This window comes from Sesamum indicum, linkage group LG3, assembly GCF_026168435.1.
Source record: "Sesamum indicum cultivar Baizhima isolate 11 linkage group LG3, ASM2616843v1, whole genome shotgun sequence".
NCBI classification, from domain to species: Eukaryota; Viridiplantae; Streptophyta; class Magnoliopsida; order Lamiales; family Pedaliaceae; genus Sesamum; species Sesamum indicum.
In genome coordinates this window covers 16,270,872-16,293,603 of record NC_142659.1, presented here as the reverse complement: position 1 = coordinate 16,293,603, position 22,732 = coordinate 16,270,872, and the positions used below count along the sequence as shown (strand labels likewise).

The 22,732-nt window shown below is 34.3% G+C and overlaps 2 protein-coding genes and 1 pseudogene across 6 annotated transcripts; 2 read left to right on the top strand and 1 right to left on the bottom strand.

Annotated features, from left to right (window-relative positions):
- The first annotated feature begins 1,326 nt into the window (after positions 1–1,326).
- CYP90D1 (cytochrome P450, family 90, subfamily D, polypeptide 1) lies at positions 1,327–7,948 on the top strand. Of its 2 annotated transcripts, XM_011074202.3 has the most exons (8): positions 1,330–1,929; positions 2,035–2,359; positions 3,055–3,204; positions 3,909–4,163; positions 4,269–4,358; positions 4,830–5,015; positions 5,312–5,433; positions 7,602–7,948. In XM_011074202.3, the coding sequence occupies exons 1-8, from the start codon at positions 1,700–1,702 to the stop codon at positions 7,687–7,689; spliced, it is 1,446 nt and encodes a 481-aa protein (XP_011072504.1). In that variant the 5' UTR covers positions 1,330–1,699; the 3' UTR covers positions 7,690–7,948. The 2 variants fall into 2 exon arrangements, with proteins under 2 accessions (XP_088734771.1, XP_011072504.1); XM_088878645.1 differs by lacking the exon at positions 7,602–7,948 and having other exon boundaries at positions 1,327–1,929; positions 5,312–5,437.
- A 1,381-nt stretch (positions 7,949–9,329) lies between these two features.
- On the bottom strand, positions 9,330–12,907 carry LOC105157842 (putative disease resistance protein RGA1; annotated as a pseudogene).
- A 798-nt stretch (positions 12,908–13,705) lies between these two features.
- Positions 13,706–22,002, top strand: LOC105157741 (DNA double-strand break repair protein). 4 transcript variants are annotated; one of them, XR_016064656.1, is made up of 7 exons: positions 13,739–13,864; positions 14,377–14,429; positions 15,335–15,873; positions 15,988–16,133; positions 16,584–16,663; positions 16,767–16,948; positions 20,329–22,002. XR_016064656.1 is itself a non-coding variant. In XM_011074201.3 (5 exons), the coding sequence occupies exons 2-5, from the start codon at positions 15,344–15,346 to the stop codon at positions 16,848–16,850; spliced, it is 840 nt and encodes a 279-aa protein (XP_011072503.1). In that variant the 5' UTR covers positions 13,706–13,864; positions 15,335–15,343; the 3' UTR covers positions 16,851–17,103. The 4 variants fall into 4 exon arrangements, 1 of the variants encoding a protein (XP_011072503.1); XR_002286706.2 differs by lacking the exon at positions 14,377–14,429 and having other exon boundaries at positions 13,706–13,864; XR_847478.3 differs by lacking the exon at positions 14,377–14,429 and having other exon boundaries at positions 13,715–13,864; positions 15,340–15,873.
- Positions 22,003–22,732: the final 730 nt, after the last annotated feature.

The following is a 22,732-nucleotide window of genomic DNA, read 5'->3' as shown; positions in this document are numbered from 1 at the left end:
ATACCTCAACATTTTATAAGCCTAATATCAAATTTAATTACATTTAAATTTTCAATTTGATTATACTTTCATTTATATATATATCAAACCTATTTTACTTTTATATATATGTATATATATATATCATGATATGTAATATTATTATTATTTTTTTGGGGGGAGGGGGGGGGGGGGTTGGTGGGGAAGGTGTTGGATTTATTTTGGATTGTCACATGAATGCACCACGAGAGCTGCTGTAATTAAAAATGGACTTATAATTCTATAAAAATTCCACTCATATATATATATTTGTACCCACCACTCCTCAATCATGTTCATCCCCACATTTTACTATGATCAATCCCCCCCCCCCCCCGCTTTTATATTTGTTAAAAACCTTTCATCATTCCAATCCTTTTTGGTAATTAAATGTTTTAATTGCATAACTTTATAATCTATGTATTCAAAGTGAAAAGTTTTATTTTCCTTTTAAGACATTCAAACATTGCTTTTATTTACTTTTCAAGATCAAATTTATTTGTGGAAAATATATATTTTTATTTAAAATACTGATTTGATCGAATCAAATTATATCATCATATTTAATTAGTTATATATAAATATATATATTACTATTATGAGTGTGCAAGAAATTTCACAAATTTTTCAAGTAAAATTTATATAAGGGCTAATGTTAATTAGTTTTAATTGTAAATCAATCTTTTATTTATTTAAGTGGAATTGCACATTTAAAACCTATTTAATTACATGTAATTATCCCTTTCTTTGATTGTGATCACGTTAATTAATTACCTCTTAAGTACTTTTTTATATTATTTTCTTCAACTTTTGGAGGCGGCTAAATCATTTTTTTCTTCTAATCGATCAGAAAAAAATTAATTATACATGTGCAGAAAATCACTCTAAAATCAATAAAATATATACGACAAGAATCCACTATTTGATGTGGCTCGCACCACAGTCAGTACTCTATCGTTCGAGTTTCATAATTTTATTTTGAAAATATTTTTCACTAGAAAAAAAATTCATTGGACCTTACAAGCCACTCACGAGACGCGTGTTTATGTAAGTATTATATTATGAATAACTTTGTAATTACATAAAAATAAAACCTAAAAGAATTAAAATCCTTAGGATCAATCAGAGATTCTGAATTTAATTAGTGAGAGGGAAGTGCCTAATTTTAGTAATTAATAAAAAATGCATGATCTAATATATTATAATAGTGAGATTAATGAAATTAAGTGGGTTTGTAGGAAGCTTGTTTATATATGAATGAAGCATAGGGTTGTGTTTGTAGTGTGATGGATGGAGAGGGTATGAATCCCCACACACAACACATCACATATCTTCAAACAAAAGTTCACACTCTCCATCTCCCGGCACTATATGCCACTCTTCACTCATATCTATATATATATATATATATACATATACAAATTCATTTCCTTAACTTATTCTCTGTCTTCCTTAACACACACACACACACACACGCATGCAAATACATTTTTCTCATCGTAATAGCAACTTATATGCTGTCAACGAATAATTATTAGTCAACAATACATATACTTATATATATATATATATATATATATATAGACAGACACACGGGGGCATACACACACACACACACACAAGGGGAGTGAGAGAAACCCACAAAAAGGGAAAGCAGAAAAAGAGAAGAGATAGGAAAGAAATGGAAATTATGATTGTTGGAAGTTTGTTGATGACAGCAGCAGCGATCCTGTGCTTGTTTGTGTGCAAGAAACTCAGAAAAAGTGGTCGGAATTACAGCAGCAGACGATCATCATCAAGACTCCCTCTGGGCAGTCTTGGAATCAGGCCCTTTGTCGGAGAAACCCTTCACTTCATCTCTTGTGCTTATTCCGACAGGCCTGAGACCTTCATGGACAAACGACGCCGCATGTCAGTCTAACATTTCACACACACTACACACACTTATATATATATATATATATGTTGTCTATTTATCAATTAATTTGTTTTTGTGGTGTTAATTATAATAATTAGGTATGGGAAGGTTTTTAAGTCGCATTTGTTTGGAAGTGCGACAATAGTGTCGACTGATGCAGAAGTGAGCAGGATCATTCTGCAGAGTGATGCAAAAACGTTTGTGCCATCTTACCCAAAATCCCTCATGGAGTTGATGGGGAAATCCTCCATTCTGATCATCAATGGCAGCCTGCAGAGGAGAATTCATGGCTTGATTGGCAGTTTTCTCAAGTCTCCAACATTGAGATCCCAGGTTACAACAGACATGCGCAAGTATGTAATGGAATCCATGGCCAAATGGTCTCAACATTCTCCTGTCTACATTCAGGATGAAGCAAAACATGTAAGCAAAACACGCGTTTTTGTTTCTGTTTGTGTGTGTCTCTTTTCTTGAATTTTGTTAAGAAATCATTTTACAAGTTTGTTGGCCATAGTTTCTGAGATTGTAGTTAGTACATTCGTAATGAATAAAACCCATGCTCATAACCACGGTAAAAATAATTTTTATGGTGAATAAATTAAATTTTTTATCTACTTGTAATTAATAATAATTATTTATCACAACTTTGAAATATTCATAACCAATAGTAATTTCTTCCTAATGACACGACATATATATATTAAATAATATAAAAAATAAAATAAATTTTACAACAGAAAATTCGATTCAGAATTAGACGGGGCCAGGGGTGTGAGATTTTTTATGCTTGCAATATGATTACTACACACACACAGAGTGGAAAGTGGGTGTTACTTTCTGACGTTTGAATGATTAGTGCAGGTCGTAGTTGAGTTTCAAGATTATTACCACCTAACTCATGCATTGGTGTTTAATTTCTTTTCACATGAGTAACTTTTGGATGAACTAATTATGTTAATTGTTGTCTGAAAAGATAAGAACCTTAACAATAATTATGTCTGCTACTGCACACATATATATATATATATATATTATTTTGAAATTAATTGCACATTAATTTGTTTTTAATCTAGTGTTAATTAATAATTAATTGCAATTTGGGTCGTAATTGTTTTCAGATTGCGTTCCAAGTGCTGGTCAAAGCATTGATTAGTTTGGATGGTGGTGATGAAATGGAACTGCTAAAGAAACATTTTCAACAATTTATTGCGGGCCTTATGTCTTTACCATTCAATTTTCCTGGCACTCAGCTTTACCGATCATTACAGGTATTTTTTTTAATAATATTTTTGAAAATTTTCGATTAACCTAAAATTAAAAATTGGTATATGTACTCGTCATATAATTAATTAATATGTATGTTTTAAATTTAATTTGATTAAAAAATATAATATTTTAAATTTATAATCTACTAACCAATTCTTTTAATATTTTAATTATTAAAATGTATAATTTTATATAGAGATTGAATTAAAAATAAATAAATAAAGTTAAACATAAATTAAAAATCAGTAGAAATATATTAAAAAAATATAATGGGCCATATTACTCATTCTCATAAATAATATTTTGATACCTCTATATTTTTAGGTAACTACAGAAACACTCCCTAAGGATTCTTGAAAAATTATATTAAAGTGCGACCAAATTAACAGGGGTATTTTTAAATTTTCATTGACGACAGAAAAGACTACCAGGGGTAGTTTCAATAATTTTTAAAAAAAAATAATTGTTAGAAAAGAGAATCGTTTAATATTAATATTTTAACACATGTCCCTTCACTTACAGACTCTGCACGTGAAACCTATATGTTATAAATGGAGTAATGAGATTATTCAAACCCAAAACCTTTTATTTGGTTCGACTTTTGTCATATTAAATGATCAATTCATCTAAAAATTTAAATTGTTAATGAGTGGAATTATTTAATACTAATATCTTAATATTTTTAATAATTGATTATTCTTTTTAGGCAAAAAAGAAAATGGTAAAGCTGATTGATGGAATCATCCAAGCAAAAAGGGAGAGCAACGTTATTTGCAGTAGTGATGCAGCAAAGGATGTGGCAGATGTATTGGTGAAAGACACAAGCGAAGAACTGAGTGATGATTTAATTGCTGAAAATTTGATTGATTTAATGATTCCTGGGGAAGATTCAGTGCCTCTACTCATCACTCTTGCAATCAAATACCTGTCTGATTCTCCTGCTGCTCTCAAACAATTAACGGTACATTTCTAAACATAATTTACACTCTTATGCTCAATATACAATTAACGGTACATTTCTACACATAATTTACATTCTTATGCTCAATATTGGTTCATGACACAGGAAGAGAACCTTCAATTGAAGAGGCTTAAGGAGAAACTTGGAGAGCCATTATCTTGGAATGATTACTTATCCTTGGGCTTTACACAAACTGTAAGTTTTTTAATTAATTAATCCCTAATTTTATCATGATAAATTAAATCAAAATTAAATTTACTTCCTTTTTACATCACACCCCCATTCTCAAAAATTCATAAGTTATTTATATATTTAATCTGAGTTTAATTGTATTTTAGTGCTGTAGTTATATGTTTTTGACATTTTAATCCTATAACTTGTCAAGATTGCAAATTGGTCTTTTATCTTTTTTTTTTATTTACGCAATTTGGGATAAAATGGATCGGAAAGTGACATCATAGTTCTGGTCAATTTTGAAAATTAATTTCAGCCAATTTGTTATAAGATGACATTTGTTTTTTTGAAAAAAAAATGAAGAACCATTATACAACTATAGCAAATTAAGGACTGAAGTGCCAAATAACTATAATTACAGGATAAAAAATGCAATTAAGTCTTCAATATGTATATGATAATATAAATATAAACATTTTTGTGGTGGCACAGGTGATTACGGAAACTCTAAGGATGGGTAACATAATAATAGGGGTGATGAGAAAAGCAGTGAAAGATGTGGAAATAAAGGGACATTTGATCCCAAAGGGATGGTGTGTTCTTGCATATTTCAGATCAGTTCACTTGGATGACAAACTCTATGACTTCCCCTATCAATTCAATCCATGGAGATGGCAAGTAAGTAGCGGAAAATTTTAATCCAGATTGAGTTTGGTTTGGATTTGAATTAATTATATAGCAAGTGTAATACATTTGCAGTGCAGTTGGTGTATATACAACTCAAAGAAAAGTGATCAATCATATGACAAGTGTATCATATTATAATTAGCTTAGTTTGGTCAAACTTAATTTGGATAAAAATTTTCAGGAAGAAAAGATGACTTCTTTATTTTTGCCCTATTTTCTTGTGTTCAACTTTGGGAAATTGGATTTTGGCTTGCAACTGAATTGTGACATATACATATGCATGACAGGATAAGGAAATCAGTAATTGCAATTTCACCCCATTTGGAGGTGGGCAAAGGCTCTGCCCAGGGCTTGATTTGGCAAGGCTGGAGGCTTCTATTTTCCTCCATCATTTTGTTACTCAATTCAGGTAAGAACAACTACTTTTTTCACTCTCTTTTTCTGTTTGTTTTGGACTAAATTTGGATGTTTTTTGTGCATTATTGGTTTCTTACTTAGTAAATTTAAAAGGCCCTCTTAAATTATTTTGAGTAATAATTAGGGTTCGTAATTTCTTGGCTTGTCATAAGTTTTTTATATCAAAATATTTTGATTTCATTTTTTTTTTTTTTACGTAAGTTCGAATTATGGGTCTTGAAGCACATGATTTGAAAAAATGCGACATCATTGGTCACGCGCAACAGTTGAATTGGTCAGTTTGTTATGTTCCCATGAAATCATAATGTAGATCTCACTGTTGATGTGGCACAATCATGATTTTCTGGTAAGAAAGCAGCAGATGTAAGCAAAAGTTACCTCCATAGATAAGTCGAAATTAAGGGCTTTATTAAGGATGTAAAATTTGCTGGTTGACAGAGAAAAAGTAGGAAATGTTCCACACTGAAGGGTCATGATATATAGAACTGTAAAATCACAATATAGATCACACTGTTGACGTGGCATAATTATAATTCTGTACAAAGAACATAGTAAATGGATACAAAAGTCATCTCGAACCTCTTAAATAAGTCCGAAATAAGAGCTTCGAGAGGCATAATTTTTTAACAAGCAAAAAATAGAAAATGATAGTTAAATTGAATATTCCATATTAGACGGTTATGATAGTGCCACATCACTCAGTATAGGGTAATAATTCACTCAGTAAAAAGTTAGAATTTTGAATTAATGAGGGAGGGTAGGGGCCTCCTCACTAAGTTAAAAAGTTGAAGTGATTGATTCATCACCAAGAAAAAAGACAAAAAAAGCACCACATGTGAAAATCCATGTTTAAAATTATGTATTAAGATAAAATTGCATTTTTCGTCCTGTAATTTAAGTATTAATATATTAATTATAAATTTTTTATCAAATATTTCATGAATTAGAAATATTTATTTTTAGTTCTTTCGTCAGATTTTAATTAGTAAATTTATGTCATATCGTAATTTATAATTAACTCCTCTTCCAAAATTAATTTGGATTTTTTGGAACATCTCAAATTAATTATTTACTTCAGCTTGTACTTTCATTTTAATATTCTTAATTTTTCAACTATTATTTTTTGAGAAACACATGCCGCGTGCATCGAATTTAGTAAATTTGTGGTACTTTTCTTGATTCAGATTGACGATAAATTATTTATAAAAGAGTATATATTTAATGAAAATTCATAATAAATCTGTCCTAATTTAACATTTGTCAAATCCATCAATCATAGACGCATTTTATTGGAATTTTGACTATGCAAATCCATCTAAAATACCATCTTTATATTGTCCAAATTATTGGAACTTGTCTTCATCTGTGACATCCAATAATAGGGCCATGGGTATGATGTTTAATTGAATAATCTTGCCTCCTAAAAGTCAAAATTTTAATTAATGCTGATATGAAAAAGTTACATCTACCCAATTTTTATTAATTAAATAAATTAATAATTTCATATTAAAAATCAAATTAGAAACTATAAATAAATATTCTAATAAATTAATCCCCTTATAATCATTATATCCATGTTGCCTGCCTTCTTTTCTTTGTTGCATACTACTTTTCTTTATATTGTTCAAAATAGTTAAATATAAATATTAATTAATTAACTACATTAATAATATTAAATCAATATATATCCCTTAGACCTATAAATGTAATTTCACTTAGAAGATAAAATCTACCAACATCTAAGTTCTATTAATTTTTATTTTATGAATATTTATATATATATATAGAAAAGTATATATTTTATTTTTGCTTTTCTATCACAAATACATTATTACTATCAAATACATAGATATTGGTTTATTTTAAAAGGTAATTAGAAGGGTTTTTTTTTAGGGTTATCATAATTACACATACCAACTAATTGTTCGAAAATTTACAGATACTTTCTTAAATTAACACCTCCTATAATGGGCAGTCAATAGGTATTTGTAAATTTTCAAACAAGAACGGAGTAATTATAATAATGACAAATTTTAGAAAAATTTATTATAAGTAATTACCCTATTTTAAATTATATACGTGTATTGAGTGTTTCTCGATTAATAGTGTATATATATACATGATGTGTGTATATATTTTATTTGTTGTTTATATTTACAGATGGGAAGCGGAGGATGATTCGATTATCCATTTTCCCACAGTGAGAATGAAGGGAAGAATGCCAGTGTGGGTGAGAAGGAGAAGATAGATACACCTCATCTCCAACAAACCCCCAAATTTGAAGAAATTAAAAAGAAAATTGAGTAGAAGACAAATTACACTCATCTCAAGAACCAGACAAGACACTGCACACGTGTGGTGTGCAGTTTGAACTTGAACACTGACAGACATATCTTTGTCCTCATCCATCTCTAATTTTTATTTATTTATTATTATTATTATTCAATAATATATATAGAGAGAGACACACACACATAATATATATATAGTAGTTTGTTTTTGTAAAATTATTATTTTATTAATTAATAGAATAAGTGGGCCGGGGGGTGGGGGGGGGGGGGTTCATATATGATTCTTTTGGTAGGCGAAGTGGGCATATCTATATATATGTGCATGCATGATGATGATGGAATATTAGCTGCTTTATTGCCTTCCACTTGCGACATTTTGGGAGTAAGAGTTGGGAAAAAATGTCAAAAATCAAATGTATTAATTCACCTTTATGTGTGTTTTTCTTGACGTTGTGTTTGAATTTTGAATCAACGGTAGAAGCAGCTAATTAATGTAATAGAGTTGAATTATGTAACTATGTTTATGATGTAAGAATATATGTATAGTAAAAAAATGGTATAATATGAAGATGGACATAAAAAAAAATTATAAAATCTTGAGATATATTGAGCTGTTCTAGTTAAAAACCTTAGATAGAGTATGGTTGGAAGTTGGGACATAAGTGTTCATACAACCAAGCAAATAAACGGACAATTTAAAAATTTCTATTTTGACAAAAAATTAAAAAATAAAAATAGTTTTGTATTGGGCATTTAAGCCCAAGTTAGGGGTCTGGTCCACTGTCATTGCATTCACAAATACTCTGGAAATTGCTTAGTTGAGTTGGGTTGGGTTTGAGAGCTCTCACACTACCTACCACGCCTCAGTCTCACTCATCAAATTTGTCCAACATTAATCAAAACTAATTGTCCATCAATATATTAAAATTCTACATCATGTATTATAAGCCGACCACTATGTTTCAGTCTAATTCTCTCAATAAATTGATATTAAAATAAAAGGATAATTATACTCTCTTTTCCCGAGGTTTGGTGTAACACGTAGACCTTCTATAGTTTGGAAAATTACATTTAGCACTTTTGAGGTTTGCTTCCCTCTAAAAAAATTGTCATTCCGTTAGTCAAAATTCACTAAATTTACTGATATTAACAGGAAAACTGACTGAAAATTGATATATAGCCTCGATTGACTTATTGTATGTTAAACAATGTTTTCGTACTAAGCTACCCTTATAACGGTGAAGATATATCTCTTCATATGCATTAACATGTGAAGATATATGGAGATAATTTGGTTATAAAAATATTTATTTGACCTGCAATAAGTTAGTAATAGTCATTCGGGGTAAATATAATTTTTTTATTTTTTTATTAATATACGTAAATTCGATGAATTTGTTAGTCGGAAACAAACTTCAAGGGTAATAGATGTAATTTTCTCAAATCATAAGGGTCTACGTGTAATTACACCAAATCTCAGGAAAGAGGAGTTAATTATCCTTATAATAAATTCACATTAAATGCAATAAATACCCATTGCGATAAATGCATATTAAAATGAGATAAATATACATATATTTAATGAAACTCGAACCTATGATTTCAAATTTATTCATGGAATCTCAAATGTTTCATTTTTCACACAAAGAGAAATTATTAACAATTATAACAAATTTTAAAAAAAATTGATAGTAATTTACCCGTGTTTTGAATATAATATATATCTTGATGAAACTTTATTTGTTAGATCAGATAAAAAGAAACTAAGGAATAGAAGGTACTGGAAAGTGTCTTCTTCACATGCTACTGCTAGTACCACACTGAAACATGCGGAATATGGGAGAGCGATTCATGGCCAGAACCGTTCTCCCCATAACGTTCCAATAGGTGGAAAGATCGGTAGATTGTCAAATACTGGAGCGATGATGCCTTACGGAGGAGCCGATGGGGTAGCTCGGTTAGCCCGCATCGTGTGATCTTCAAAATCCGGAGACACGGCATTATCGACATGGTGGTGCTGCCGTCTTCTATGTCTTCCCATTCTTCCCACTGCGAACATTTCATGAACATCAGTATCTCCAGCTTCGGGAAGCTGACCGCCACGCCCCGCATAGGCATTGAACCATCGGCATTCCCAGCTATTCCCAGGAACTCCCTGCCCACTGACTTCAGCCTTTCCATTCCCAACACGTAAAGGTATTGCAGATTTGGCAGCTTCCCCAGACAAGGCAGCTTGAGATGTAATTGTTTGCGCTGATTTGAAGACTTGTTAGATGGTTGAAAGATGAGTTGATCCAGCCTGGGAACTTTGTCCCCTCGTAGCAACTGATCATCAAACGACGCAAGTTTGGAGGCGGCTGCAGGGCCTCCAATGCCTCGTTCCTTAGCAACTCATCTTCTTCTGTTCTCCCCATTGCATCAGTGAACACGATTTCCAGCTCCTCAATCTGTATCTTGTTCATCAGTTTTGACTTTCGGGCGTCGTCCACGTCTTCTCTGTCATCAAGACTGATTATCAGCCTCAGATATCCACTAAGTTGGTCCAACTCCTTCAAGTATCCCAGTTTGCTCCAATCTCTTCCGGCATACAACACCCTCAGTGTCTGAAGGCCTGTTAGTTTCTCCAAACCTTGAGGAATCCGATAGAGAATTGAACTGTCGGAATAGTGGAGGTGTCTTAGGCTTACAAGCCCTTCAATCCCTTCTGGAAGCCTGGAGAAACGTTCACACTCTACAAGATTCAAGTTTTGTAGATCACACAAATTGCACATAGTTTCCGGCAACTCTTTTATGTCTTTGTTCGATCTCAAGTTGAGGTTTCTCAAGCGAATCAAATTCCCAATTTCCCTTGGTATTTCTTTCAGCTCGTTATTACTCATGTCTAAGTTTCTCAACTCAATCAAATTCCCAATTTCCCTTGGTATTTCTTTCAGCTTGTTATTTCTCAAATTCAAGTTCCTCAAGCCAATCAAATCCCCAATACCTGTTGGTATTTCTTTCAAGTTGCAATTGGTCAAACAAAGAGTTTGCAAGTTATGTAACTGACTTATGGTTTGAGGAAGTTCTGTTTTCAACTGGTTATCACTTAGATCTAAGTACCTCAAGTTAATAAGATTCCCAATTTCCCTTGGTATCTCTTTCAACCCGCATAAGTGCAAATCAAGAATTTGCAAGTTATATAACTGGCAGATACTCCGGAAAACTTGTGCTGTCAGCCCGTGACTATCACTCAGGTCTAAGTACCTCAAGTGAATCAAGTCGTCTATGCCTCTTGGAATATCGTGCAGCTTGCATCCGCATAAACTCAAGACCCTTACGTGTGTTGCAAAATCAAATAGTTCACAAGGAACCTCTTTTTGACAAAATAAGCTACGATATACCTTCACTTGGGTGACTAGTGAAGAATTTGTCCTTGCGTCTAGTTTGTTATCCGTCCGGTTGTGACCTTTGTTCTTCCTGAGAAATTGAGCAAAATCGTGCACTACATCATGCATTTTGCAATAAACGATGTCACCATATTCCTCAAAGTCTTGAAAGAAAGAGCGCATTCTCAAATTATTAAAGTACTCTTTTCCTTTAAGTTCCAAGTCAGTCGTGCTTCCGGGTGAGCCCAAATAGCCTAGAGCCATCCACATTCTTATCAATTTCTTCACATCAATCCTCCAATCCTTGGGAAAGATGGCGCAATATGAGAAGCACTGCTTCATTGTTGGGGACAACTCGTTATAACTCAAAAACAAATGAGGAAAAAGGTCGACTTCTGCTTCTTCTAATTGCCATATTTCGTTGTCTAAGATATTCTCCCACTCTTCCGCGGTATCTTTCAAACGCAAAAGGCTTCCCAAGACCTTTGCGACAAGCGGCAAGCCCTTGCATTTCTCAGCTATTTTCTGACCGATCCTTTGTAATTCCTCATAGTTCTCTTCATTCCTCCCAAAAAGTGCTAGACGTTTCATTAACAACCAACAATCTTCATCAGATAATTGGCCTAAGTGATATGTCTCAGTGGTGCGCATCACTCTTGCAACTCTTTCGCTTCTTGTTGTCACCAAAATTTTACTTCCAGGGTTACCGCAGTTAAGAGAGTTTTTAAAGGGCTCCCATTTGCTATAGTCTTCTGTCCATATATCATCCAGGACAAGAAGAAACTTTTTCCCCGAGATAGAGTTCTTTAAACAATTTAGCAGTGCACTCAATTCATTGAGCTCTGCTGATCTCCCTGTCACACTCTCAAGAATTGCTTTAGCAATTCTAATCCCATCAAAAACATCGGAAATACAAACCCAAATTCTTAACTCGAAACAACTTACAAGACGATCATCATTATATATGAGTTGAGCAAGAGTCGTCTTCCCAATCCCCCCTGCCCCAACTATTGAAATAACATCAGGACCTGATTGCTTGCCAGCAACTTCAAGCATGAGTTTGCTTACAAGAACATCTCTATCATTTCCTCGCCCATGTATGTCCGACAAATCAACTAAAGAAGTAGATCTATCTCTAGTTGGTTCTTGAGCATTGACAGGCTGATTAACGATGAAACTAAATTCATCTTTCTCATTCAAAATCACATTCAGCCGTTCTTTCAATCCCTTTATCTTCTTGGCAATATCTCGACGTGTTGCAACTTTATTCAAACACAAACAAGAAGATGGCATAAAAGGACATACCTTCATCCTCGGTGAAGTAGAATCCTCAGACCCTTCAATCCGAAGCTTGAGAGCAGCAAAGTTCCATTCGTCCAGCACGTCGTCTATATCATAAGACACGTCTTCCAGCTTGTTCAGCCAGCTTTGGATTGTCTTGTCCTTGTACCTTCTCCTTTCTGCATCTTCCAACACATTCCTGATTGTGTTCAACTTAGAGGACAGATAATCAACTTCTTTCCTCACTCCTCTCACCAAATTCACCTTTTCTTGAATCTGTCTCTGAATAACATCAGCCAACCGCTCCAACGCAATGGTAACCACAACATCTGCCATGTTTTTGATCAGTTGCTTCTGAATGTCTTAGATAATATTAGAGCAATTGCAGGAACTGGAAACTCTTTGTTGTAAGTATTCTCTCTGATGGATTGGGAGTCAACAGCTAACAGTTGGCACTGTAATTTCTTTGAATTATAGCAATGGCCTTCGCTGCATCTTCCTATCCACTGCACAAGTCTTCAGAGGCACATACGTCCATTACAATCTCTTTTTTTAATTAGTCACATACCACCTAATATTATAATTAACCTTGAGAATCTTATTATGTAATCAATTATTTTTCTTCTAAAGTTAGGTAACAAGTGATGATCCACTCACTACATATAATTTACTTCAATTCAATCAAGTTTCATTCTACTAAAGACCCTAAAGTTCACGTTGATGGGGACAGGGAAGGAATTAATGTGATGGGAATAAGGGAAAATTACAATCATCTTTGTTGAAATTTAACATAATTATAAATACTCTGTGGTATTTGAGAAATTACAAATACTACCTTTAATTTTAACGTGTGACAAGAAGTCTATTATGTTAGGTTTTTCATCTATTTTTGTATGAATTGATTGAATTACCATTTTGAATTATGAATTATACTTTTACGTATATTTTTAGGGTAGAGATGGTCACCATGCCCAGGGCAAAGGTCATCGTGCTAGTAGTAAATATTGTAAACTAGTAAATTTATAAATCAATTATTCTACGCATTTGACCAACTAAAAAATAGTGCAAGTTATCGTACTTGTCGAATGAGAATAATAAAATAAAATAAATGCATTTGAAAAAAGTGTATTTTAATATTATCATTACCCTAAATATACTTCCTCTTTTTATATTTACCATTGTCATTATTTTTCTTTTTTTGACGAATCTAAAAAATAACTCATATATTTTTGAGGAAAAATGAGAGAAGAATGAATTAACTTTGTTTTTTTTTTTAATGATATATATGTTGCTGAAACTTTTGGGAGATATTTGTAATATCCATGAAAGCAAACACGCTACCGAGACAAGGGTACGGCGTCGTCTTGGTTAACGTAAATATTTGTTTCATTTGCTCTGTGATTTTTTTCAAACCCTATCGCTCAGTTTGTTTTCATTTCGGACTAGTCCGCTGTTAGCACATTACATCTTCTTTCTCCTGGTAAAGGTATGGAATTCAATTGAAAATTGCTATCGGTTCAATTTTCAATTTTTTGTGGTTAGAATTCGCGTTATAGAAGTGGAAGTGTATGATTCCCCGTTTGTTTTTGTCTTCTTTTTTTCATGAATGAGCTAAGGTTTCAGCTGAATCGTGTTTTAAGTTTATTTTTACTTTTGCCTGGAAAAAATGTTAGAGTTGTAAAATTCATGTAACTGTTTTTTTTTTCTTTTTGTTTTTTGTTTTTTAATTTGATTGGCGTATGATGTTATTGAGATCACGGTGTATGTACATTTTCCTGTTAATTTTGTGTTGTGATGGAAACTTCAGAATTCCTTGTATAAGTTATTGTTTCCCTGGTAATTCAGCTGTACTTTGGGGTGGGCGACTTTTAAATTGATTTTGTGGTTCCACGATTGTGATTTTAAGTTGTTGAGAGTTTATGAGTACTTCTTACTTGAGATATGTAGTTGATATATTCATGTTCTTTGCATGTGTTTCTTTATTTGGATTGTTTTCAGTTTCGATCCGTGCAGATTTTCAGTATCCATCTAGGGAAATTGAATTCTGTTAGGTGAGTTGGATCTATTGCATTTTTTTAATTAAAGGCACATGCCAGTACGTTACGTTTCGGGAATTTTACTATTTATGTCCCTGTATCATGCAGAGGGATGGATTATTAATGTCACTATGGTATTTGATGCTTATGTTTGTTTTGACACAATTGAATTAATCCAACCTTTTTTTGTAGCAGTACCAAATTGGAAGAAATTATTTAATAGGTTCATCTTGAAAGCTTCACTGTTTCCCATTTTTTGGTTAGAGATTGTGAATTAATTAGATGAGCTTTTGTGACCATTAGTGTGCTCTCAAATAAATAAAATGGTTGCTAGCTACATGCATGCAGATGCTCAACTTGCCAAGTGCACGATAGTTTGGTGTTCAATTAACTTGACACTTGTAAACTATTGTGCGCTATTCTATTATTCTGATGCCATTTGGAAAGTCAAAGATGTAAAGGAATCCTATATGACACGTTTCGTGTGTTCTTTTGTGCACTATATCCAAGCACATTGTGGGGTGGAATTTTGTGGGTCGATTGTCTTTCATAAACGATTGCAGATACAGTTTTTTAACTGCTTGGATCTACTTGTGGCAAAGATTTACTATAGTTGCAAGAAAACTATGTGATATTTCCCCCACTATGAGGACAAGCTGACGTACGCTTAGCTACGCTGCAATTAATTCAGCCAACCCCAATTTGACAGCTCTGTTTGTACGTGGGCGAATAACTTCTTTTTTGTCAAAATAAGTATTGACCTGTCATTTTTGTGAGCAAAAAGTTTTTAATCTCAGCATTGAATGCACTGCTGTAGTAGAATTCATTACAAATGAAGTCGATAACATGCTGCCAGCAACTTTTCCTTATAGATGGTTTTTTACTGTTCAGTCTTTTAATTATTTAATTCTTCTTTTCAGTTTAGTAAGATGGCCGGAAGAAATCGGGTTCCTCGTGAAGCATTTGATCACCGGCGCGGCTATCCATTGGAGGGTCCTGTTCCTCGAGGTCCTCTGGCCCATCCAATGCCTCCGCATCCTGCTATATTAGAGGAAGAACTTGAAATCCGACATGTTGAGCTTCGCAGGCTTCTGGGTGACAACCGGAGACTGGTTGAGGATCGAATTGCTTTGGAGCGAGAGCTAACCGCTGCAAAGGAAGAGTTGCGTAGGATGAATCTTGCCATTGCTGATATGCGTGCTGAGCAAGAGCTCCAAACTAGGGAGCTTATTGAAAGGGGCCTGAAGCTGGAGGCTGACCTTCGTGCGATTGAGCCTCTTAAAAATGAGGCCGCACAACTTCATGCTGAGATTCAGAGACTGAATGCCATTAGGCAGGATCTATCTGGGCAGTTTCAGACCCTCTCCCAAGACCTTGCGAAGTTGCGGGCTGAGAACCAGCAAATTCCTGTTTTAAGGACCGAGATTGATGGGCTGCATCAGGAATTGTTGCGGGCTAGGTTGTCCTTTCTGTTTTTCTATAAATTTGTGCACTGTGAAAATTCTACAATAGTAGCTTATATGGCCACGACTAGATCTGCTGATCTGTTAAGCTAATATTGTATGACTTCCAGAAATGCCATTGACTATGAAAAGAATGCAAGCATTGAGCTGATGGAACAGAGACAGGTAATGGAGAAGAACCTGGTAAGCATGGCTCGTGAAGTTGAAAAGCTTCGTTCTGAGCTTGCAAATTCTGGTGCTAGAGCATGGAATGCAGGTAAGTTCTTGTTTTGTTCTCCATCTTGTAAAAATGCCTTGAAGTCGAAATAAAGAAATTCTTGATCTGTTTTCTTATTCTTTTCTTTTCTATTCTCATATCAATATATGGAAGTGTGAGCGTGCATTAGTGCTGTTTTTTAATTACTTATCAAATTAAATTGTGGTCCATATCTGCAGTTTGGTACTGAGAAGGGTGCATCACATCTTAGTTCTTTCTAGTTGTTAGTTCCTACAAGTGAAGATAAGTCTAGCTTTTGCCCTGTAGGTTCTGGCATTTGTCCTTCAATCATTGTTTTTAGATTGATATATATTTCTCCAAAAATAAGTTTAGATTATATTACTTACTCTTTTGCTGAATTTATTTGTTATTCTCTCTAATTTGGGCTCCATAATTAGTGCGATTATGATTGCTTCTTTATTGTTTTGACCCGTATTATTTCATTACTAGGTGGTCCCTATGGGATGTCGTTCAGCAATCCTGATGTTGGTTTTCCTGCTCCTTATGGTGATGGATATGGCATTCGTCAGGTATGGATGCTAATATCCAGAAACTTCAGACATATGCAGTGTGTTGGTCAGACCATGGTATTAAGTGGAGTTATTATGTTGACTTCATTAAATTACTTTCCAGGGTGCTGTAGACAAGGGGCCTTCATATGGTTCAAGTTCTGCTCCTTGGGGAGGCCATGAAAAACCGCGGATGAGTCGTCGTTGAGCTGTGGATCGATATGCACTAAACCTCGTAGGAGCGCACATTGCAATTCTTGTTTAATCTGCTGCCCAATAGAGTAACGGGCAGGAGACTATGATTTCGTGCGTATTATACCTTGTAGTTTAATCCTTATACTTCTTATCCTCCTTAAATACCTGTATAGGAGAGTAAGGCTTCTGTCTTAACTTGTGTTATTGCTTTTTCTTCCTTTTGGTATAATCATGACTTTATAGCATATTTAATGCTTTCTTTACTACATCTTTTATACTAACTTTACCGTCCTATTGGTTCAATGTTTTTATTTTGCTTTTTCTGTACTCCAAATAATTCCTGGAGCTGGTGTTGGGTTTTCAATTAGATCTTTAGGATGGAATCCACCTGGTGGAGTTTCATTGTGGCATTGTTCTCAGTGGATTGATAATTGAGCATGATGGGGTTAGTTTTTTTGTGCGAGGAGTTGTTCACTTCCCCTTGTTGGAGGGAGTGCTGTGAAAGATGTTTCACAGAATCTGATTTGCCTCCTCTTTCCTAGTGATTATGGTCAGCACTATAAAGCTCTAATTAGTTTCTGACTGGAAGTTTGAAAACTTCATTCTCCAAGTTCAGTTCATTGTGAGTTGTCTGAAGTCTCATCTTCGGATTATGTGATGCATACAAGAGTTCAATAGCTCTCTTGTCTGTGTCAATGGGGAAAAGTTTCTTGAATTAGGATGCAAAAGTTGCTTAATGTTTTTTGATGTTGGGTATCTTCTTAAAGCTAGGACATCATTCCCTTATATTCTCTGATCTAGATGATCTGTCTAGAGCTCAAATTTCTATTTAAGTTTTGAGGATCTGCTGTGCTCTATTTGTATTCTTATTATTGTAATGCTTGGACGTTGTCTTATTTGGGCCAAAGGGACATGTCTCAGCATCACTAAGGGCATCTCTTTACTAATATAGCATTAACTATGGCCTCAACTTTTCTGTGGAAATGAACTTTTACCTCCTTTAAGTGATGGGTTAAAGAGTGGAGATGTACTGGAAGATTGGTAGCCTTTAATGTTCCTGTTTTTTATCCGAGTTGAGTTTTGACTCACAGGTTGTATCCTCTTTGGTCTGGAGATTGCTATCGGGTTGGTGAAGATATTACTTGAAAGGAGGATGTTTTACTCTGATAAAATTTATAAGGTGGCTATTTAGGTAATGATTTCAGTGAGCTGCTGATAAGCTGCAGGAACTGAAAACTCTGAATGGTTTATGTGTTTGGCCTAATGAAGTATCTTCTGCTGTTCTGCACGAGTTACATGTCAGGTCACGTTGGTATACTCAGGCATTTAGATGTCTGGTAGGAATAACCTAGAAATGGTTGTTTTAGTGACATTTGACAAGCTGGGAATGGTATTTGTCTGTGTTGTGTTGTTGTGATTCTTGGTGAAATAAAAATCTTGCTGCACTCCTTCTGAGGCCATCTGAGATCTGTCTATCATCAGAACTGTCACAGCTGCAAGGGTGGAAGTTATATGTGGATAATCAAGAAGATTATCCCAAGTTACCAACCCAATTCACCAGTTCATAGTTTGGTTGTAGTGTTTCCTTGCAGTATAATGAGAAAACTTCTTTAAGCTTCTATGTCTGCATTCCCAAGGATACTTTGTATAGTAAAGTAATTTCCCAACCTTCGGTAAACAAATTCCTCTATGTTTCGTCATGTTCCTGGAACAATGGAAAGAAGGATGGTGGTGGAGCTGCTGTATGATGAAGGCCAAATCCACTTCATAGGCAAGTATGCTCCTCCAGTTCTTTAGGTATTGTCTCTCCTAACTGGTTTGCAATTTATATGTCTTTGTTTACGTTCGGGTGCTTTTAGATACAGACTCTGCCCTCCCCCAATCACTCATGCATACGCTTACCTGCTCATGTTCTGGAACTGCCTCTAGGCATGTTGAGCTGTTTCTTTAATCTAGTCCAGTTTCTTGCTTAACATTGATCAATATGCTGAATGTAATTCAGATATTTGATAGTGGTATAAATTGGATGTGGTCAAGGCCACATTATGCTGTCTTCTAGTTCCTTTCTGATCATTTTAGAAGCATTGCAATTGACAACAAGCCAGAAGGAAGTGAAGCGAGATGAGCAGTCTTGAAATGGAATGAGCTGATCAATGGGGTTGGTTCTTAGCAACAGCTGTTGTTATGTATAAAATGTATATTTGGGTATAGACATAGTGAAAGCTGAGAAGAAGAGATATGTAAGAGGCAATACATCTGTCTTAAAGCAACCCCTTTCTTAGATCAGGCACATGATCAGTAGAAACATTTGCTTGCCTATGGACACAGACTAGCGGCAGCAGCTTTGTTGCATATAAAGTTCATATGTTATAGTTTAACACATATGAGTCCGGTCAACATCTGTTTGAGGTTCTCCAGGAAATATTTGCTGTTGAGGTTTATGGTTTTAGTCAGAGGATGCTGCTGTACTCGGGGTTATAAGATTGCCTCTAATAGGACATATCTGTCACTGATCTACTACAGGAGTTGGTGAAGGAAAATAGCCATCCTTTTCTTGTGATTTTGAACTCAGTAAGTAAATAGTTATTCCATGTTGCATCACCCACTAATTAAATGATTGCCTTAAAGGTAGGTACATCTTTAGTTTTCTAATTGACCATCCGGTGGACTTCTCAGCATGGTTGAAGTAGAGGTTTCAGCACATTCAATTGAGAAACGGTTAATGAAGTGGTCGCATTGCTCATTTACGGAACTTCTATCTCAAAAAGTGGATGATAATTGTTTGACGGAGAGAGTCGTTTCAAATGGATTTAGCACTGATTCTAAGCACGCGCACTAAGTTAGGGATGAAATTCAACATCGATTTAGGCTGGACTCGATATCATCAGTTTTTTGGTTGGTTGATCACTTGAACTGGCTGTTTGACTTGATCTTTTATGGTTCTCTACTTCTCTTATGGAGTGTTGGCCCTGGGAAGTGCTTCTGTTCAGTTTCCTTTCTTCTTAGACATTTTTGTGGATTGATTATTTATTTGAGGGCAAATCATGTGAAAACTATCTTCTTTATGAAATATTCACATACTCCTGAAATTCCAAGGGAAGGCAAATCATGGAGATTTTAAGTCTAAAAGCCTCTGGTCATCTATGGTTAGTTGAGAGTTGTCCTAGAATGGACAGGGTGTAATCCAGATTTCATTGAAATCAAAGCCTGGGGTCCCTAAGATTCTTGATCTGATCAGGTGAAATTTTATTCCGTCAGCCACATTAATGCAACGGTGCTTGTACTTGAGTTGACAGTAAGTTCTGTAGGATTGTCAAATTGGTTGCAGTTAGCTGTTCTACAGATTCTTCAAGTTTAAATTATATAGTTTGAGGTTTTCGTATGACTGTTTTGGTTACAACTTCTTCATGTTATGTTTCTATATCACCTCCTGCTCTTGTTTTCAAATTATCTATTTCTCTAATATATGTTTCCCTTTTTCGCTTTTGCAGATGGGAAGCTGCTTTTACTGATTCTCCCAGGGCATGAGGTAAGTGGATCAGGTAAAGTATTCTGTCTCCATGTTGTTTCAAAAGAGTGTGCAGGACTCTGTTTTCTTGATCTGGAATTAAGTAAACTATTGCAGAACGAAGGTTCATACAGACTCAGACATTGATGCCTGTGGGTTGTGAAAACTTTCACTGGGACTAAATATCAGTGTCCAGACATGGTTTTTTGTCTGGCACCTGGTCACCCTGTTGGAACGTACTATGAAATAATTTTTTCTTCTGGTTTGTGGCGAGCTGACGAACTGGTAATTGGTAGGGCGACTTTTCAGATGTTACCAACATACTTTGATCTCACTGGACAAAGCATTTTGGGGCCAAAAAATGTAAATTGAAAGCAAAAACTGAGTAAATACTTCTAATGATAGTAGCAATAATAATAACGTAATGATGATGATGATGATGATAATTACACCGCCCCTCCACTGAGGTCTAGTGTAACTACACGTAGACTCCGTGATTTGGGAAATTACATCTAGTACCCCTAACATTTGTTTCCATCAAACAGATAGATATAAACGTTAGTTAAAATTCAAATTATTTTTTCATATTAGCAAAAGTGTTGAATAAAAATCTATATTTAGTTTTAGTGGACTTATTAGTGATTTATTACAAGTCAAATAATTCTTTTATAACTAAACTACCTTCAAACATCTTCACTGTTAATGCATGTGACGAGGTATATTTTAAGAATAGTTTGGTCGAGGAAGATTTTTCTTTGACCTTTAACAAGTCTTTAAGTCAATTAGGATAAATATGAATTTTAATTTAATATTTTTGCTGATGTCTGCCAATTATATGAATTTTACTAACAAATAGATCTATTTGTTGGATAGAAGGAAACATCAAAGGTACTAGGTGTAATTTCTCAAGTCACAGGGAATTTACGTGTAACTACACCAAACCTTAGGGGAGGATGGTGTAATCATCCCTAATTTTAACTTTTACTACTCTAATTATAAGAACAAATGGAACTCAAGTTGCTTTAAGACCAAGGTAAATTTTGTAATTGAATAGAATCTAGGCTAGGAGAGTGTTTGTGACCTTGTATGAATATGCAAAATTTTTCAGGGGTTTTTTCTTCCTTTATTCTGTAGAAATTGGTTTTATCAATTGGATTATATCAGCGAATATAAATGAAAGCGGTACTAGTGTTTCACCTGTTGCTCCCCAAAGCCATTTTAGCCATTTTCAAATTGCATCTTATTACAATTCTATTTATTCTGCGCTCCCAAAAGCTTTACTCGCTTGTTTGTATCTCTTTATGATTGCTCCTATGACTAACTCCGAATTGGTTGCATGTGTTTGTATAGCCGCATCTTTATTCTTTTGCTGTTATCAAAAGAAAAATACAGTGGTCTCAGAAGGACTAATAGCTCGAAGCTACTTTTAGTTAGTAGTTCTTGACTGTGTTGCATACGATTTTTTGATTTAGACTTCTATTACTAGTTCTTCACAAAGTTCCGAAGATTTTATGGATTCATGTCTTGCTGATACATTTAAAGTTGTATATAAGGAATCGGCTTGATCTGTAGCTACTAGTGTTTAGGATGTTGAAGAATGTATTGATATGTAATATGATGGTTTATTTGTTGCAAAATATGACTATCTTGGTATCTATGAGCATGATTTTTTGTTATATATCTTGTGCGAACCGTGATTGGCTATCTCTTCAAGCACCGTTGTGGTAATGTAGAGAATTTGAGGAGGAATCAGTATGTGTATTTGTTTTGCTATTTTCTACGGAAACTCAGTACTATGTCCTCACAACCGTGATCATGTGGCACCCTGGTACATATGTTGTTCTTCTGGGAACATTGTTTTTCACATATTCTTGAGCCCTTCGTTTATAGTACTCATACGTTTCTGTCAAAATAGACGCATTGTAGCTGTTATTGGTCTGTTCATCATGTTTTAGCGTTTCTGGGAAATCTTTATATGAAGTATTTCGTCCGATTATGAAACAAATGAATGAAGCTTGGGGCCATAAAAAATTGTATAAATAACATTTGTGGGCTTTTCCTTTTTTATTTTGTTGTGTGAAGACAGAGAGAGAAAAACAGAGATAAATAGATGTGGCATGAGTTTGGAGTCTGATATGAATAATAAATAAAATTATTATTTTTTTCTTTGCTCGCTCCATTTTCGTCTCTAAAATAATACAAATTAAAGATCATAAAGGGATATTCTTAAGTAGGTATAATGTGTGGTTGTGAGTGAGAGGGTTAACCCAAATATTAGATTCCAACTTTGTCTTTGTTGTGTCAATTTATGCAAATAGCCGAGAAATTGCGTAATGGAAAACGTTGATTGCTAAACCGTACATCATCATCAGCTAAAGGTCGAATTA

What these genes read in the sequence shown, in the direction of transcription:
- CYP90D1 (XM_011074202.3), top strand. Translation starts at nt 1,700, where the DNA reads ATGGAAATTATGATTGTTGGAAGTTTGTTGATGACAGCAGCAGCGATC. An exon ending in CTGCTCTCAAACAATTAACG is followed by an intron (nt 4,164 to 4,268) that starts GTACATTTCTAA and finishes TTCATGACACAG; the next exon opens with GAAGAGAACCTTCAATTGAA. An exon ending in CATTTTGTTACTCAATTCAG is followed by an intron (nt 5,434 to 7,601) that starts GTAAGAACAACT and finishes TTATATTTACAG; the next exon opens with ATGGGAAGCGGAGGATGATT.
- LOC105157741 (XM_011074201.3), top strand. Translation starts at nt 15,344, where the DNA reads ATGGCCGGAAGAAATCGGGTTCCTCGTGAAGCATTTGATCACCGGCGC. An exon ending in TGCTAGAGCATGGAATGCAG is followed by an intron (nt 16,134 to 16,583) that starts GTAAGTTCTTGT and finishes TTTCATTACTAG; the next exon opens with GTGGTCCCTATGGGATGTCG. An exon ending in ATGGATATGGCATTCGTCAG is followed by an intron (nt 16,664 to 16,766) that starts GTATGGATGCTA and finishes ATTACTTTCCAG; the next exon opens with GGTGCTGTAGACAAGGGGCC.